The sequence below is a fragment of the Podarcis vaucheri genome (genome assembly GCF_965113315.1).
Source record: "Podarcis vaucheri genome assembly, chromosome: 6".
Lineage (NCBI taxonomy): Eukaryota > Metazoa > Chordata > Lepidosauria > Squamata > Lacertidae > Podarcis > Podarcis vaucheri.
The window spans coordinates 80537489-80556178 of NC_138764.1; the positions used below are offsets into that span (position 1 = coordinate 80537489).

General features: G+C 42.5%; 1 protein-coding gene across 16 annotated transcripts in view; it reads right to left on the minus strand.

Moving 5' to 3' along the window:
* Positions 1–18690, minus strand: part of PTPRT (protein tyrosine phosphatase receptor type T) — a 620908-nt gene that overhangs the window by 19488 nt on the left and 582730 nt on the right. For all 16 annotated transcript variants that reach the window (XM_082225799.1, XM_082225800.1, XM_082225808.1 and 13 more), the window contains 7 exons: positions 14812–14848; positions 12285–12382; positions 11869–11985; positions 9694–9848; positions 6213–6348; positions 4561–4710; positions 877–1050 (listed from right to left, as the gene is read on the minus strand). In XM_082225799.1, coding sequence (XP_082081925.1) covers positions 877–1050; positions 4561–4710; positions 6213–6348; positions 9694–9848; positions 11869–11985; positions 12285–12382; positions 14812–14848 — 867 coding nt within the window. The remainder of the gene's footprint in view (positions 1–876; positions 1051–4560; positions 4711–6212; positions 6349–9693; positions 9849–11868; positions 11986–12284; positions 12383–14811; positions 14849–18690) is intronic.

Sequence of the window (18690 nt, forward strand, 5' to 3'; positions counted from 1 at the left end):
AGATAAAAACACATCCTAAAGGAAAAATATATGAGAGTGCTTGCAAGGAAGACACACACAAGTGCCCCCTTCCCAATTATGGGGGGATATTTCTGCAGCCACTTTGCAGTGGAGACTGCTCTTAGGAATGACCATCCATAGGAAGAGAGGATTCATGTTACAACAAAGGAGATTCTGACGAAACATCAGAAATAATTTTCTAACTTTCCAAAAGTGGAACCGTCTCCCTTGGGAGATGGTGGACTCTCCTTCCTTGGAGGTTTTTAAGCAGAGGTTTGATGGCCATCTGCCATGGAAGCTTGAGTTGAGATTCCCACATTGCAGAATCATACAGTTGAATGATTCTATTCTCAAAAGAAGCTGCATTATAAGGAGGCAGACCATTAATCAGTATGGGCTACATTTCTTGGTACTGTTAGCCATGGTCTCAAGCCAAGGTCCTCGCACACCTTAACTGAAGATTCCAGGGATTAAGTCTAAAACCTTTCATGTGCCAAGCACATTCTCTACCCCTGAGCTGCAACCTTTTGATTCATTTCTAAGAAAAGGACAGCCTGATGCCTTCTCCTAGTCTTCTTGGGACAAGCACTGCCCTCTCTTACAGAGATTTTGCTGTGGCTTAATTCTCACTGTGGTGGGAAACCTGTGCCTGGGCTGTATCACAGCAGACAGTAAGAGCAAACTCAGACAATGAGATGTGCCACCATGCAGCTTTCATATTTTTAAAAAACATTATGGAAAACTTGTCAGCATTATTGTGAGAAATTATCCTACTAAACATACCACTGTAACAGGCAGACAGTATTTAGCTAGAGCTGCCCATTTTCTAATTATCTATACAGAAGAAAACGTGACCTCAGAGTGAGGTTTGCTTACATCCATGAGTGCAGCGTTAATGTAGTTACTTGATTCCCCATCAACGGAGATAAGGAAGGGGAGGCACCGATCCAAGGGGAGTACATCCATGCAGCGATTCTTGTCATGGTTCCTTGGCAAGAGTCCAATGCTGCAATCTTCTGGCCGTACTCGAGGCGTTACTATATTAAGGGTCTGTAGGCAAGGGAAGAAACAGGAGCTGATTAGTGTTTAACATAAAAATATGTGATTTTACACATAAAATGCAAGCGTTCTCTTTTGCCAATCTATCTGACAGCAGCCAGACTGAACTCATAAATCTTCTCAACATGCAAGGCTGGAACTCATACTGCTACATTGGGGTGAGGGAGGATAGAATCACCTTCCTTCATAATTCAGGTTTGAAACTTCCCCAGTGCTTGCAGAGTGCTGAAAACTACAGGTTTAAATGAAAACAGAACACTTGCTTTGAGACTATTTTTAATATTTCAGACAATGTATCTGTCTAATATTCTTTTCTGCAGGAACCCAATAAGGTATCTGAGCAGCCAAAGAGCATGAAAAATATGACCAAGTGACAACATATAAAACATAATGGTGCAAGTCATCTCTGATATCACCTTAGTTGTGGCTATTTTGGATGTCTATGCTAACAGTAAGACCAGATAATGTCCATACCATGCAAGAGTCATTGAAGCTTCCAAGCTTGTGATAGGTGAAATCTGCCCATCTTGACTAAAGTTCAGCTTTAAATGTTCATATTTATTATTACATTGTACTCCAGCTACACTTCATATGTTATTGGGTGTTTTCATTTCTTCCTGTTTAAAGAGCTAAATCAAGGAATATTACTCAGCAGTATTCTGTATCATAGTGACATATTAATATGATGTTTGAACTTCTGTATTCTCTGTATTCTCAGTCAAATGCAAACCAGAAGGTACTGTGTATCTTTCCATTATATCAGCTTTTGCTAAAAATGGGTGCACTCAGAGCCTTTGTTCATGCCTTTAAACTTGTAAAATCATTACGGTTCATCTAAGAAAGCATATTAAGGTTGGAAGCTCAACCAGTTTTTCCTACGTAGCTATTAAATTGATTGAACCAACACCATACTGAATAACACTCATTTATTATTTCACATAGATCCATGGTATTCCAAACATTAAAATCAGAACTCGAATAAAAAGACTTCAAACTGTCAGAGCCATGTGTGATGCTCAAATCTGTGATCTCAGTGGGAATTGATGCATGCTATAGATAACTAGAGCCATCCCAAAAAATTATTTAGGTCAGAATGCTCTCCTGCAGCGCTAAATCCTTTTGATGGAGTTCTCTCAGGCAACTGTCTGGCACAAAGTAGAACCTAAAATTCCTTGTAATGACACTTCTTTGCCCGGATGCACATGATCAGCTGCATCATGAGAAGGGCTAGACATTTGGCCTCTTAGTGATTCATCAATGTCTCTTTCCCACTAATCTTGATAAACCAACACTCAAGCATGCCCACAGCTCCAGATCATGCAGTTAGCTGTAAAAACAAGCAAACCTGCACCTTTTAATGTCACCCTGGTCTCTTCTCTCCATCCCTGCAGCCATTCAGTTAATGCACATAGGGTTTATTTAAGAGGCAGGAGCTGGAAACTAAATCTTTTTTATACAGATCAGCAAACTAAAATCATGGTACCAACAAAGGCCTCTGGGTGTCATTCAGATACATAGAGTGATCATGAATCAGAATCTACTCTGTATGACAGCCACTTTTTCAATGTGTACATTGCATAGTGACTACACAGGAGTTTCACAGTGAGATCCAGGCCATTCATCGTTTATATAAAGAAGGTGCCAGAGCCCAGATCTGTAGATTTGATCTAGCCCTTAACCAGGACCTGAGCTCCTGATGTGCTCAAGTCCTCCTTTCGGGCTTCCCATTGGCATCTGGTTGGCCACTGTGAGAACAGGATGCTGGACTAGGTAGGCCTTTGGCCTGATCCAGCATGGCTCTGCTGGTGCTCTTAATTTCAAAGGTCTGACACCACCACATTTCCGATAGGGTCTCAACATCCCCCACCAGCAAGCCTCCAACCATTTACCTGGTGGCAACTTCTTACACAGTCCAACTGCTTTCCTCGTGGCAAATACATTGAGAATATCTCACTGGAGATAGATGCAAGGTGTTTATTTTTCTGAATCAGAGAAGATGAGTGGGGCACTGTAGTAACTTATGGGGTGCATAATACATTTCCCTAAAACCAGATCTTCATAACCGCTTGCAACATTCTACACAAATAATATATGGAATGCACCTCTTGTGCATATTGGAGATGGTACTGAAGCAGGATTGTGAAACTTAAATTAGGGCATCTTAATGTTGTTCAGCCAAACAGCAAAATCGCTGATGTTTCCCACCAGACCCTGTTCAAAAGTGGGCAGCAGCAAACTGATGGAATCTATTGGTTAAAAGTGCACTTTTATTTTGTGTAAAGCAGTGTTTTGGAAGAGATATATGACCTTTCGATTCTCTGCGAAGAAACAAACAGAAAAGCTGTAAACAAAATGTTAATGAGATTGGGGCATACTTCAAAGGGAGAAAGTCCATCTTCTAGCTTCATAATGGCCATTTTCAGATGAAGCAAGGTGAGCTTTGTAACATAAACCAATTTACAAACAATTTGGTGAATGGAAGCAGAACATTTTGTTCACTGCTGTGAGAGAAATGGTTACATTTTTGTTTCACAGCCCCAGGCAAACATTAGCGAAAGCGTCAGTTCAACCTAAATGCTTCCTTCGTGTAAGCACTAAATATCTGCAGCAGAAGTTGTGGTACCCGTTGATCACCTTTTCTTCGATTCATGGAACTGTAACTTTTCAGCAGTCTTGCAAATGGAGAGAAATAATGCAATCTGATGCACAGACATCTGCTACACAAACAAAACTGCAAACCAAGAAACTCACCTCAGTAGTTAATTTATGCCTGGCTTAAACACATACTGACTGGGAGCCCAGTCCCATAACATTAGGTGTGTGAGGACAGCCTGTGGTTATGTAGAAGTAAAAGTAAGAACGAGTATTCTGGTGTGCATTTCTTCTAATATACTCATATACCCTTAACAATTTGGAATGTTATTTCCAGTTGTTTATGCACTTTTTGTATACTTTACTCTTGTAAATGAATTTTTGTACACTTCACTTGCCTGGAAAACTGCAATGCAAAATTCAGAAAAGTACAAATTTTGAAGGATGACTTTCGAAATTCAAAGTGTGAATTTGGAAGATGGTAGCATTTCATAAAGTGTCAACTAGGTAGGTTTGCCTTCAAATGTGAATTGATTCAAATTTCTCCCCCACTCCCCATACATGAACATACTTGTTCATACTTACATATCCATGCAACGGGTCCCTCCCAATAGCCACTGTCTTTTCAGCCTGACACTCTTTTGGTTTCCATTACTGAACCATGTGTTTTTACTATAAATGGTGCTTCCACATTCCCAGAAGGGAGGGAAAATCTATAATCTGACTATATACCATTGTGAGCTATGTACACTCTCTTTTGTATCTAATATACGGGAGGTGACAAATGTGGACATTTTGACAATATACATGCGAGCATCCTTGGCACCCTGTTATAATTTGAGACATGCCAGTCATCACCTATTCCATGACTGACAAAATACAAGGTCTGCATTTTTATTTTTATTTTACCTGGAATTCATCTTTAATCTGGCTGGAATTCGTCTGCGGATCCAGTCTGCTGATGTTGTAGTATATGGATCTGAATTCACAAACAGGGATGGCTGTGTTGCCACAAAGGCATGCTTCTAGAATGGCATCATGAACGAAGACATACTGTTCCTACGCAGTAAGAAGTTGTACACTGATCATTGTCAGTCTCCTCAGGATCAATCTTACACATCCTACTTTAATAATGAAATGCTCAACATTCCCTCTCAGAGTTCTCGGGTCAACAAAACACTCCTACCATCCAACTGGAGTGGGAAGTGCTTGCATTTTATCACTGTGTGTGTGTGTTGTCCCCTCCTGGATAAAAGCAAACCCAATGCCAAGGCAAACACATGTCAAAACATGGGTAACAGATACATTTTAAAAAGCATTTGGGCAGGTGGGATGATAGGCAAAGTTTTGCCTGGATCTTAATCGATCTCCAGCATTAAAACTGATCCCAGTTAATTATTTCTGTAGCACCATTCATGCATATGGCAATTTACATTCTACAACATGTAACTACAATTCCTGGTGTACATGCTTAAGCAAAGGCGTACTAGTGGACATAGACTTTTATTTGGCGACATATTCTACCTATGAAATATTTTGCCTGGTTTTTAATTATTGATTGTTCTGAGAACATAACTGCTTTTTCTAAAAGGGTCATTTCACTGCTTATGTCAGTGGAGACAAACCCAGGTTTGCCACCATATTTACGTTCAACAGGATGCTGACCCTTGATCCGCATGTCTGCATGTGATATGTTTGCAAAAACTTGTTTGTCAAAATAATCTCTTACATTTGGTGTATAAATATAAAATATGTGTATGGCTAAGAGGTGGAATGTGTGAAGTAACCCAATACTTAAGACATCCGGTTCTAGTGAGTGGTGGGATGAACATAATGTATACGAACTTGTGATGATTATCATGTCAAATCTCTCATTTTGAAGTTGCCTGGATTACAGGTGCTGAATGCAAAACAAAGACTATGGCCACCTCAGATTTTCCCAGCTAAAAAGTAGATTTGAATTGAATGATTGCTGGGGAAATTTAAAGAGGCTGGATATAGTTCAGACTGTGTTTCAATTAATGGAAACTGGTGGGTTTAATAGCAGCAGCTTTGTGAGATGGATTTGGAAGCTAATGATAGATGTTTAATGTTAGCTTGCACGTTACAAATTACGCTGTGTGATTCCAGTGATGAAAGCAGACTTTGTTTTTCAATGATGCATGTGCATGTCATATTCAGGCACTAGATTATGAGACATTTCCTTGTATGTGTGCATGAAATGCCTCTTCTCAGATAGAGCCAGCAGCCTGTGCTTTTTTAGGTACTTGTATTAAAAATAAATATGATTATTGCCACCCTGGGCTCCTTCCAGAGGAAGGGCACAGGATATAAATTTAATAAATTATATCTGCTGGCCCACTAATTAGGGGCACTTTGCAAACCCTTCAACATAATTCCACAAATCGCACCAAGGGATTAATTGACCAGGCTTCACAGGCATACTAGATACGCTCACATGTTTGCCTTTTCTTCCATTATATAGGCTACAGCCATCTGGTAGTGTGGAGCTGTTTCTTGGAAACAAGCTGACAGGCAAGAAAATGCATCCTTACACCTACCTCCGTCTGCACCAAGTTGACCCTCTGGGATCGCAGCTCCCGCACACAGTTAAATATGTCCACCACACCTTCGTTCTCTGCCATGTCAAGCATGATGTCAATGGCAATAAAGCACCCTGTCCTCCCAGCACCAGCACTGAAGGAGAGGTGGGGGGGGGGGAGAGAAACAGGGACCAGATCAATGGACCGTGAAAAGGCAGAGCATTCACTGGTGGTGGTGGGAATGAGCGTTGTAAATTCAGCTGTCTTCCTTCATTAGTCCCTCTTTGCCCTGAAGGTCTGGACAGCACTGCAGTGCCACTCCAGTTCTCTGGGGACAGCAAGGCTAGAAAACTTCAGGAAAAGGTACAGAGCAGAGATATTAAAAGAAAGAATGGAGAAAATACCAAAAGGAAAAAGAAGACCCAAGATAGCAAGTCGTACTATCTGCAATACACTAAATTAAAAACAAAAACACATATGTATGTTGAACAGCTTGGAACAGCAGGTGTGGTACTCATTTTTGTTGACAAGCAGAGAGAGAGAGAGAGATAGACTCTGAAGTCAGATTTCAAAGGGGTCTTTCTTCAGCTTTTCATTTTTTAAAAGCAAACTTCTATTTTCTCCAAGACAGACACATTTGGACAATGCTTAGTGGTTTCCTTCTAATCTTTGGCCTATGCAAATTATTCAGATCATACAGGTGGATATCCAGACCTGGTGGCAAGAAGTTTCAAAGCAAGCATCTCACCGTTCTGAGTATCTGGGGTATTAAGACTGTCCAGTAATGTTTGCACTTATTTATTTGTTTAAATATTGCCTCACTTTTATATAGTATACTGAAGGTGGATTACAACATTCAAAAGATAATAAAACCAGTTGATAGATATCAATTAAAAATGTATTTTAAAACATCAAAAATCAAACAGCAACAACCTTCCCCTCAACAACCCCCCCTCCCCAACCAGCACCCCAGCCCAAGACTCTGTTCAGCAGCCTTGGCTTTTGTAGCTGGAGTCAGTCAGGGCCCCATCCTCCCAGGCCAGGTATAAAAAGGCCTGCAAGGTAGGGTGCAGGTCTTTCAGGACTCACAGCCAATATGGGCTAGAGCAGCCTTTCTCAACCTGTGGCTCCCCAGATGTTGTTGAACTACAACTCCCATCACCCTTAGCTATCAAGGCCAGAGCTCAGGGATGATGGGACTTGTAGTCCAACAACATCCAGGGACCCACAGGTTGAGAACCGCTGGTCTAGACCTTTTCCCCCAACATGCTAATTTTGTATTCGCAGGCATTTGTTTCTTCCCCGCTGTGGGGAGGAATTTCTAAACCTTCTAACTGAAATGTAGAAACCTATCATCTGAAGACATGCAGTGCACCAAAATATTGTGAGGATTCTGGTTCTCTGGTAGTTTGCCTTTTTGTGATGAGGGTGATGTGATCTGCCATTACCCAGGATGCTCTATCTGATATTAATTCCAGTATTCAAGACACGAGCTTCTGAAAACCAGATTTTGAGACAGAGCCTTGAATATGGTGCAGAAGTGAAGTGGTGCTGAAGTAGCTACTTATTACTGGCTGGTGAAGAAGACCACTCATAGGATTCGCTGGCTGCTGTTATGGGACAATCAGTGCTGGCAAGTGGCACCAGTAGTAGCTGGGAGGTGGTGGTGGCTGCGCCTCAGTCAATACTGGGCAAGCACTCAGTGGCTGATTGGCTATTCACCCCAGGAAAAGAAAAGTTTGCTAGCAACCACACATTTCCACAGTGGTGACTGCTGTACCCCTCAGCCACCACCTCTACCCTTCATTGATCCACAGGACCATCAACAGGTCCCAGTAACATCTACCAGCTACTTGTCCCAGGCACAAAAGCTCAGGTTTGGATGAACAAATGTTTAGGCTCTAAATACAAGCCTTATCACAGATCTCCCTTCTCCCAATCTGTAAAGAACAGAAGAAACTAGAAAGTCTTTCTCTTTTTCCTAAAGGCATGAGAAATTTCAGATGCAGGAAGTATGGGCAAAGCAGAGAAACATTAATGGCAGTGAATCAATGGCCCAGATCAATCGACAGCTGGGAAGGAATAATATGAATAATCTTAGTGAATAAATGGCCCTTCCCTAATGTTAACTCTCTTCCTGCAATTCAAAATTATAACAAATAGCTGTAAGATTTCTATATTTAGAGGAACCCTGCACTTCATAAATACTGAATGACAGTAATACTGTCCAAGGAAGCATTAGGGAAAATTTAGTAATTACTACTTTGGGCTAGTCATTTAAATTTTTAAAAGGAGGGAATGTCATTTGATCACTAAAATTAAAAAGAAAAGGAATCAAATGTTCGGGTTCATCAGTGCCACTAGGGGCATGACCTGAACCAGCAGCTAGCTATCGACATGCTTTAAAATAGGGATGAGGAACATCAGGCCTGGGGAAATAATATGACCCATCAGACCATTCATTCCAGCCCTTGAGACTTTCTCCATGCCATCCACCCTCCTCCTTGGCTTTACTGTGTGCACTCCTTGAGAGTTTCGCCTGGCTGCAATGTGTTGTTGAACTTGTGGTAATGCCATTTGCTTATGAAGACGGAGAAATGTGTGTGTGAAGATCAATCTGGGTCTTATATGGCTGGAATGATCTTGCATACAGAGGGAAGATTCACATCCATTGCACCACCCACTTCTGCCTCTGGCTCTGCCACATTTGTCACTGGCCCCACTCACCACAAGCATATAGACCCCCAAAGGTTGCCCATGAGGAAACACATCCTTTGGGCTGAAAAGAAAAAAAAAGTTGTCCCCCTGTAAAATAACTGTTGCAAAGGAAAGATGCCTGTTTTAAACTTTGCTGCTTAGTATGGGTAAGTTCCACTACCCAACCTCCAAGTGGAAGACTTCAGAAATGTGTAGCGCAATCAAGGATGGTCCACCAATGTGGAAGGCTGAAGCAACCACCTCAGGCAGGGGGCTACCACAAAATCACAGAATTGTAGAGTTGGAAGTGACCCTGAGGGTCATCTAGTCCAGGAATTGCAACTAAATCATCCATGACAGATGGCCACCCAACTTCTACTTTAAAAACCTCCAAGGTAGGAGAGTCCACCACCTTCTGAAAGTGTCCATTCCACTCTTACCGTCAGAAAGTTCTTCCTCATGTTTAGTTGGAATCTCCATTCTGTTAACTTGAATCCATTAGTTTGGGTCTTACCCTCCAAGAGCAGGAGAAAACAAGCTTGCTCCATCTTCTGTGTGACAGCACACATCTCTCCCATTTGGTTGTGACACACTTACCTAATAGGGGTTAATCTGCAGTAGGCTAATGCATGAAGCAAATTTGGGGGGAGGATCCTGTTATAAAGTAGGGATTTGGGCTGCACAATATTCATTCCCATGACCCCCTAGGGCAAGGTGGTGGAGTGCCTTCTGGGCCAAGGGAATGAGCACAACCAGGAGGAAAATGGATGAAAAGAAGTGAGGGAGAGAATTAAAGGCATACCTGCAGTGCACAACAATAGGCCCCGCCTCTGGTGGATTGAGGAACTTCACTTGTCGAACAAAGCCCAAGAGGCCAGTGGCATAACAAGGAACCCCATGGTCTGGCCAGCTGGTGAAATGGAATTGGCGGATCTCTCGGATCTCATGGTAGCCTTTCTAAGAAGGATATATAAAAAAAGTGTTTTTTCTGTAATAGTAGTATCATCATCACCACCACCATCAATTCTCTGCCATCTACCCATCCCACCCACCCCAACCAGCCACTTCTTTACAATGGTGTCACATTTTTAACCCAATTCCACCCAAAAACATTTCATATATACTTTGTATACACAGCTTTTCATGGTAGAGGAGAAAAACTGAAAAAGCCACTTTGATGGCTCTAAGACAACAACAGGTTTCCAACCAGTTATGATGGATTCATTTTAGCAGGAAATGTTGAACAGTTAATTTCACAGAAGAGGAAAGGATACACGATAGCCCGAGTCCAATCAGGGCTTTGTGTGGGGAACAAGATGAACACTAGCAAGCTGATTAAGCCTTTGCATGCAGAAATATGTTGAAAGCTGGTCCAAGCTTTGAATGGAGAACATTTATGCCATAGTGAGAAATGGCCTGGCAACCTACCCAACAGCAAGCTGGATATTTTTTTTAAAAAAACAGACTATGAAAGGATCTGACTCCTTCCAAAGTAGAAATGGTACACAATTATGCCAGGCCTCCCTGCCTTTCAATGGGGAACCATATTCAGTTAGGCTACATTCCCAATTAATAACAGAAGTGAAATGAGGAATAACAATTCAGAAAATCCTAACATAGTGGAAATGGCAGTGGTCTTCCTTTTTATCTACTCTTTTAATGTTTTCACTAATTTAATTCTGTTTTTAAGTTTCTCTTCTGCTCTTTGGTGTTGTGTGTACTTGTGCTTCTAAAATATATTATTGTCTTGAATTAATTGACATGTATAAAATGAACAAAGCGGGAGGCTAGTATCTAATGCAGCACTAAGTAACTGTCGCATCAGTGCAAAGGTATACACTCGTGCAACATGGCTTCTCCTCTCCTCTCTCCATGTGTCCTGTGTCCTCTCCAAATCTGCTTTAAAATGGCTGGGGAAACTCCCATAACATATTAGAGGTGTGGGAGAGAAGTGAAAGGCTTGTTGCGTAAGCATAAATCCTTGCAGAAAAGGGATGGTTACTCAGCGCTGCATTGGACACAAGCCTAAATGTATACATTTTCTAAATCTGAGAGCAGGTTATACCTCTCTGAGATATACAAATAAAAGTTAACCATCACCATTCTGATCATATAGGAACAATGCTTAAGAAATAAGTAGACCCCTGTCTGATTAAAGGCCTATGTAGATTAGCGTTCTATTTCCCCACAGTGGCCCCACCAGAGGCCAGTGGGAAACCCACAAGCAGGATGCAAGGGCAAAAGTGTTGTGCCAGCTTGTGCCATCTAGCAACTGGTATGCTGCCTCTGATTCTGGAAGGTAGAATCAGGGGCGAACGAAGGAGTCGTGACATCCGGGGCGGGGCATCGCTACGTAGGGCGCATGTGCGGCGTGCTACGTACGACACATGCGTTGTATGTAGTGACACCACACATGTGCTGTACATAGCGATTTGCCGGTGGTGCCGCTCCAGTGCTGTACAGATGGTGCCAGGATCCCTCCATCGCCGCTACAGACGTGAACTCTATATGCGGCTGTAGCGGCACTGGAGGGATCCCACTGCCATCTGTACAGCGCTCGAGCGGAGCCGGTGGCAAACCGCTATGTACAGCACATGTGTGGCGTCATTATGTACAGTGCATGTGTGCGATGCCACACATGTTCTGTACATAGTGGTTTCCTGCCGGCGCTGGGATCCTCTGCTTGCAGCTGCGCGGTGGCTGCTTGTGCCCAACGAGCCCCCGCAGGGTGCCTTCTTGTCACCCCCCTAGACATGGCACCCGGAATGCACCGCCCCCCCCCCATAGTGACGCCACTGGGTAGAATATAGCTGTCACTGACAGTGTTATCCTCCTTTATGCTGTCTCTAGTACACTTAGAAATAGTATTGACAACTCCGTAGCTACCCATCTGTAATCTGAATGAAATGTCGAACAGCTTTGACCTAGTGGCAAGAAAAAGAATCTGCTGGTGAGGGGAGGGCTAGTGTGTCCTTACCTTTTGAACTGTAAAAGTGCGTATGATATATTCTGCCAATGGCTCTGTTTCAATTAGGGTGACTTTAATATCTCCATAGACTTCTGTATCATCAGGCCAGTATCTGACACATTTCACCTATGACAATAAAGATCACAAACTGAATGCTAGCACATTATGTATGGCTACAAATAGAACCATAGGTTGGCAAGGACCCCAAGAGTCATCTAATCCAACCCCTGCAATGTAGGAATCACAGCTAAAGAATCACTGACAGATGGCCATCCAACTTCTGTTTAAAAACCTCCAGTGAAGGAGACCCTTCCCCCCCACCTTGCAGGTTAACGCTTTGATACGTTGGTTGCCCTGTCCATCTGTCAAAGTGGGAGGAGACAAAGATCTGTCCCCACATTTGCTCTGAACAATCGTCATCCTACCCTGCCAACTTCCACCAGGTTCGTGACCATGACTACGCTTGCAGAGTTCTCCTGCCAGATCATTCTCCAAAAATCCTTGACCGTCTCTTGCATTGGTCCTGAGGGCGAAAAGAAGTGTGTGAGAGAGAATGCACATCCATGTGCTGATTGCAGCACAATCCATTTCTTTCTCCACCGCAGCTGAAAGGCCAAACCTCCTAAAGCGTGGACTGGACTGCCTGTGTGTTTTCTTGAGTGACAAAACTTTTAAATCAACGAAGTGATCAGAATGTAAAATGATACACTGGTAGCTCAATTTGGAGCCATGGAAGAGACAAATGAGGAAGGAAGTGAAGACACAACTCAAATTAAAATCTACAGTGCTGGGCCTGGGAAGGGTAACTACTAGATAAACATGAGGGCTAGAATCCCAAGTTACTTGATGAGATTTTTGGTGATAGTGGGTTCAATCCAACAAAGTCAGTGCTCATCACTTTCCTTCCATTTCTTTCCACCTTGTCCCCCTCAAATCTGCTCCAAAAGGTTGGGGGCTCTCCAGAACATATTGAGCATGTGCGAGGTGAAATTGGGTGAGGTGAGGTCTTTTATTGCATGAACAGAAGTCATTCCACTTGTACAAAGACTTCATTGGAATCAACCTAACACTTCTGGGTCACAACTTAATTGTTGTTTAATTATTAAAATGTGTGGCATTTAACAGAAAGCTGCCTCCCCTTGGATATGTTGCTAGATGCTTCTTTTCATATTTATGACTTTGTCCTGCATTACTTTATTTTTGAAAGTATCATTAACAGTACTGAAACGTAGTGCTAAGAATATTGTGGCTTGAAAAGGGCTTCCTGTTGTTCAAATCAAAGGCAAAAAGTTGGATTATTTTCCTTAATCAAAAGCATCATTGTGGGTCTCCTTGAATGGGCTCACTAAAAGTTCAGTTTGTAATAAAAATGAATCACCCACTCCAATAACAGCCCGAGAAATTCAGGTATATTTTTGTAGATTGTTCCTTTTCAGCAAATGTATAAAAGATAGATTTTTGGAGACTTGAAGGTAGTAAGAACTCCTGGTGCCCGTAAGTATACATATTCATTTTCTTTTCTCCGTTGTGGCCTCTGATCAGAAACAGCTCTTGTTGTTTATTGAATGTATATAGCAGTGGGCAGCGAAAGATCTATCACACCACATTAAAGAGTCTTCAAAAATCTATAGTCTCTACTCAGCTTTATCAGCCTGCCTCTTGGAGCTTTAAAACTTTTCTCATGTGTAGGCTGCAGGGATACCAATCTCTTTAGTCTCTGCTTTCTGGAGTGACATAAACCAAACAGGCTTTTTCTGCCATCTTCCAGTTATGATACAGTGTGTGCTTCTGTAGCAGAAGACAAATTATCCTTCAAGCTCTGAGATTTTGTATCATTTCATTTCTTGTAGATCACAGATGGGCAACCTATGGCCCCCATCTCAGTGTGGCCTTTGATGCCTCCTCAAGTTGTCCATTTCTTCATCCCGTCAGATTGTTTATTTCCTCCTTATGTCTCCTGTCTTTTAAAAGTCCACTTTCCCTCTTTTTATGTAGTCTCAGAACAATTGAAAGAGGCATTATTTTATTTGATAAAAAATAATCTTTTCCAGGCTTGAGGCAAATAAGCTTGCCTCCCCCAGTGGTCCGCGCTTCTGACACATAACGTACTAAAGTCAGAAAGGAATTGCTTTCCAGAACAGTAGCTGCATTGATCTGTTATATGAATATATAATCTGTATAACACGGAAGGAGAACATGGGCTCCTTCAGATGTTGCTGGATTATAAATTCCATCATCCTTGACCATTGACCATGCTGGTTGGGTTTGATGTGAGTTGGGGTGCAGCAACATCTGAAGAGCCATATGTTCCCCACACCTGTTATACTCATTTGAGAGTAATCCAGGGCCAGCCCAAGAAATGTTGACACCTGAGGTGAACCACCCACCAGGGAAGAAGGGGTGAGTGAAGATCTACCTCCAAAACAAGGGGAAAATAAATATCTACATTGGGAGCAGATAGATCATTACCACTGGCAGGAGAAAACAGTGCTCACTGCTATTGTATATTGACCTAGCAAAAGAGGGAGATCTGCTTGTGTACACCAGGAATTCATTTTTTCAATTAAACAAAAGTTAAGGGCCACAGACATTGATGACCAGTGCGATCGGAGCTGGTCATGTCAGGGTCAAAGCCGAAGAATGGGCAAAGTCAAAGTAGGCAGGGACACCAGTTTTCTCTCTGAGACACCACTCATCATCTATTTATTCTGTCTTTCTACCACAGACATTTGCACAAATATGAACACCATTCATCCACTAGCCATCCATTCAGATTTTATTTTATTAAAAAATACATTAATCAATGCAGAAACCTAGAATTGTGAATGTGCCTTTATTACTGATTAATCTCAACAGGTCACTTCTAGAAATCTTTAGGTCAATTATTATGTATTTATTTTCAAATGTTTATACCATGTCATTTAGACAACTGAGTGGTTTCGCTATACTTGCCTTGAGTTGCAATGTAATGGTGAGGCCGATGGTAACCCTGCAAAGAAAACAAAAGAAGGGAATTCTGTAGGCTCCCATCTCAGGGGCACTTCAGATATGCATCTATAAGGTTAGAAGCTTGCTTGGTACCATGCATATCAATGTTCATCTGAAAGAGAAGTAGTGCTCTGCGGTGGGGAGAGGGAAGCGGGGAATTCTCTCCTTCCTTAGATACCTGGAGCATTGTGCATGCTACTATACGGTGTAAACAACATTTTCCAAGAAATACAGGAGCACTGCATTGTGGTTCATTTCTACATAGAGCTCCAGGTGCCAGAGATAGGAGAACCATCTGTCTATGGTCAGAGCACCAATGATGCTTGTAATTGCCCTGTAAATGTGGTTTAATTGTAAGTGAGGGATGGGGATTGGGGGAACAGAGTGTTGTGGGAGGGTAGGAAAAGCAGGTAAACTGGGAATTAATCTCTAGCTTCTAAATCTCAGGTGTACAATTTATGGCCCTTTAAGGTGAGACATACAGGCTCCCAAAGGTCAACGTTGAGCTGGGATGGAGCAAGATTCACCAGCATCTCTACTGCTGACGCGCTTCCCACTTTACCATCTATCTGTTGGCCTTCAAATGAGGCTGCGAAAGCACACGGTATCATTGATGATTCAGTAAACTCATCACAGGAACTGCTTCAATGTTTTTTACTGTCATGAAAATTCTGAAACCATTTATATTTCAAAAGCAAGAAAGGGAGGGGAGAATGGTTTTATTCAAGCAAGTCCTATTCAGAGTAGACCTCCTGACATTAATGATCCTAAGTTACTTATGCCGATTAACTTCAAAGGGTCTACTCTGAGTAGAACCAGTAGGGAATATCACCCCCATGTGACCTTGCAAAGATGAAAGCTAGGGCTCCCATTTTCATATTGTCTATTAAAACTGCTTTCACTTTAGGAAGACTTACTTACTTAGTCATTAATAGATTGAACATGGAGAAATCTGTGTCCCCTCATCTGAAAACAACACATCTGTTTCTTGTCAAAACTGACTCAGGCATCAGTGATTTTTAAAACTGTGTGGGTTGCTCTATATTAAATATGTTTTTCCTTTCCCTTAATTGAAGGATCTCTTTAAAATATTGTGATATCATTAAGGATTAAAGAGACTTACATTCGAAACAGGACTGCTATTAAATACTTTGCTTAATACATTTTCCATTTAGTCATGAATCCACAGCTCTCTGTTAATGAGATGGAAAGTGTTCAAAACGATGTCTGCATCCTTCTTTCCATTGCTATACATTAACAGGATGCATACAAGTAGTTACATGTCCTTTGCTTCAAAATACTAAACTGCACTACTTTGTACACTTAGGGCACAAGCCAAACTCCCCACCCGCACCCCACCCCCAACATCCCATAGTCCTGCAATTCTCTGCAACTGCAGTGGTAGTTAGAGGGGAGCAAATAACTGAGCCTAATTTCAATGCCAGGACGGTGCAGTGATGAGGTCTGTGTCAAGCCCAGGACATCTGATGGCTGTGAAAGCGACAGAGGTGAGCAGAGGGACACTTCCACTCAACTGAACAACCCAAACACAAAACCTGATGAGTTGGATTGTTCTGTTTCTTGGTAGAAAAGTCCCATTGAGTTCAAAGCCAAACTAGACATCATATTAGACACATAGTTGTTCTTGTCTCTGTAGTGTTTGGAACATTGCTCGACAATCGGGCATATGCCTAGAATACAACAAGTTCCAGGTTTAATCATATGAACACAGAAAGTTGTTTTATAGAGCAGCTATGGAGAACCTGTGGCCCTTCAGTTGTTGCTGGTCTACAACTCCCATCATTCCCAGCAAGCATGACCAATGGCCAGGGGTCTGAGGGCATGTGCTCAGCAGTATGCGGATGACACACAGCTCTATTTCTCCTTTACATCTGCAGGTGAGGCAGTGGAAGTGCTGGACCAGTGTCTTGCCTTGTTAATGGACTAGACAAGAGCCAACAAACTAAAGCTCAGTCCCAATAAGGCAGAGGCACTGTTAAAGGGGATCGGATGGGAGGCTGCCTACTCTTGATGGGGTTACACACCTCTGAAGGAGCAGGTACATAGCTTAAAGGTACTTCTAGTTTCATCAGTTTCAGCTGGTGACCCAGCTGCACCCCTATATGGGCAGGGATAGCCTAACTTATGTCGTATATGCTCTGGTAACCACTAGGTTAGATTACTGCAACACATTATACATGCGGCTGCCGCTGGAGATGGTTTGGAAATTTCAACTGGTGCAGAATTCAGGGGCCAAGTTCCTCACTGGGGCAAGATGGTTTGAGCATATAACACCAATCCTAGCCCTACTGCACTGGCTGCCAATTACTTTCTGGGCCCTATTCAAGCCTTAAATGGCTCAGGGCTACAATACCTCATGGACTGCCTCTCTCCATATGCACTAACCTGGACCCTACAATCATCTTCTGAGGCCCTTCTTTATGTGCCCACTCCATGAGAGGCCAGAGGGCAGCCACATGAGAAGGGGCCTTTTCTGCAGAGGCTCCCCATTTGTGGAATGCTCTTTCCAGGGAGGCTCACCTGGTGCTTTCATTACACATCCTTAAAGGTAAAGGTAAAGGTACCCCTGCCCGTACGGGCCAGTCGTGACCGACTCTGGGGTTGCGCGCCCATCTCGCTTAAGAGGGCAGGGGCCAGCGCTGTCTGAAGACACTTCCGGGTCACGTGGCCAGCGTGACGAAGCTGCTCTGGTGAGCCTGGACCAGCGCAGCACACAGAAACGCCCTTTACCTTCCCGCTATAAAGCGGTACCTATTTGTCTACTTGCACTTAAGGGTGCTTTCGAACTGCTAGGTGGGCAGGAGCTGGGACCGAAAGACGGGAGCTCACCCCACCGACCATACGATCGGCAAGTCCTAGGCGCTGAGGTTTTACCCACAGCGCCACCCGCACCTTGGGCTAATTAAACATGCTATGGCCTTTTAAAATGTCTTTGTAGGAGGTGAGTTTTTGGTTTGGTTTGGTTTGGTTTGGTTTGGTTTGGTTTGGTTTGGTTTTTTATCATGTATTTTGTGCTCTCATTTTGTATTTTTATGTTGTGAACCATCCTGTGATCTTCAAATGAAGGGTGGTATACAAATTTAATAGATGATGAAGGTGATGAATATGGGATTTGTAGTTCAGCAATATCTGGAGAGCCAAAGGTTCTCCACACTTGTTCTATGGGTTCAAGAAGAGCTCTTTCCCATCACTTGTTACCTGATTTTTTTAAATATAGTAATAACAAGGACTGAACCTGGATTTCTACATGGAAAGCATATGCTCTACCACTAAGTTATGGCCTTGTTCCATTTAAAAATGATAAGCTGACAGGTAATCTTAAAACCCCCAACAAAAATCCTGTTTGAGACCCTAGAGTTGCTGCCTTTCAGACTAAACAATACCAACCTAGTTGAACAAATAATCTAACCTGGTCCGGCTGCTTCCTCTTTCCTAAAACAAATAACGTGAGGCAAGATCATTGCACTGTAAATCACAATCTCCCATTGTCTCCTGCTTTCCATTAGACAAAAATGACTACTATGTCAATTCACACTTTGCATGTGCTAGTTATAGAGAACAAATAGATACAAGAGACGCAACAGAAAGGAGCTTGTTTCTGATCTAATCATCCTGGTCAGGAGATCAGGAAGTCACTACATCTGCACGGGGCTGGGGCTTTGATAAAATCACTGTGCATTTCGGAATGTTGCAAGCATTTCAAAGGATTATTTCAGGTGGGACTGAAAAGTTACAGCTTGTGAAAAGAAGTCTTGGAGGCTCCAAATTCTATTTTACTTCAAGGCATTGATCCAAGAACAAACATTATCATCTCACTTACTC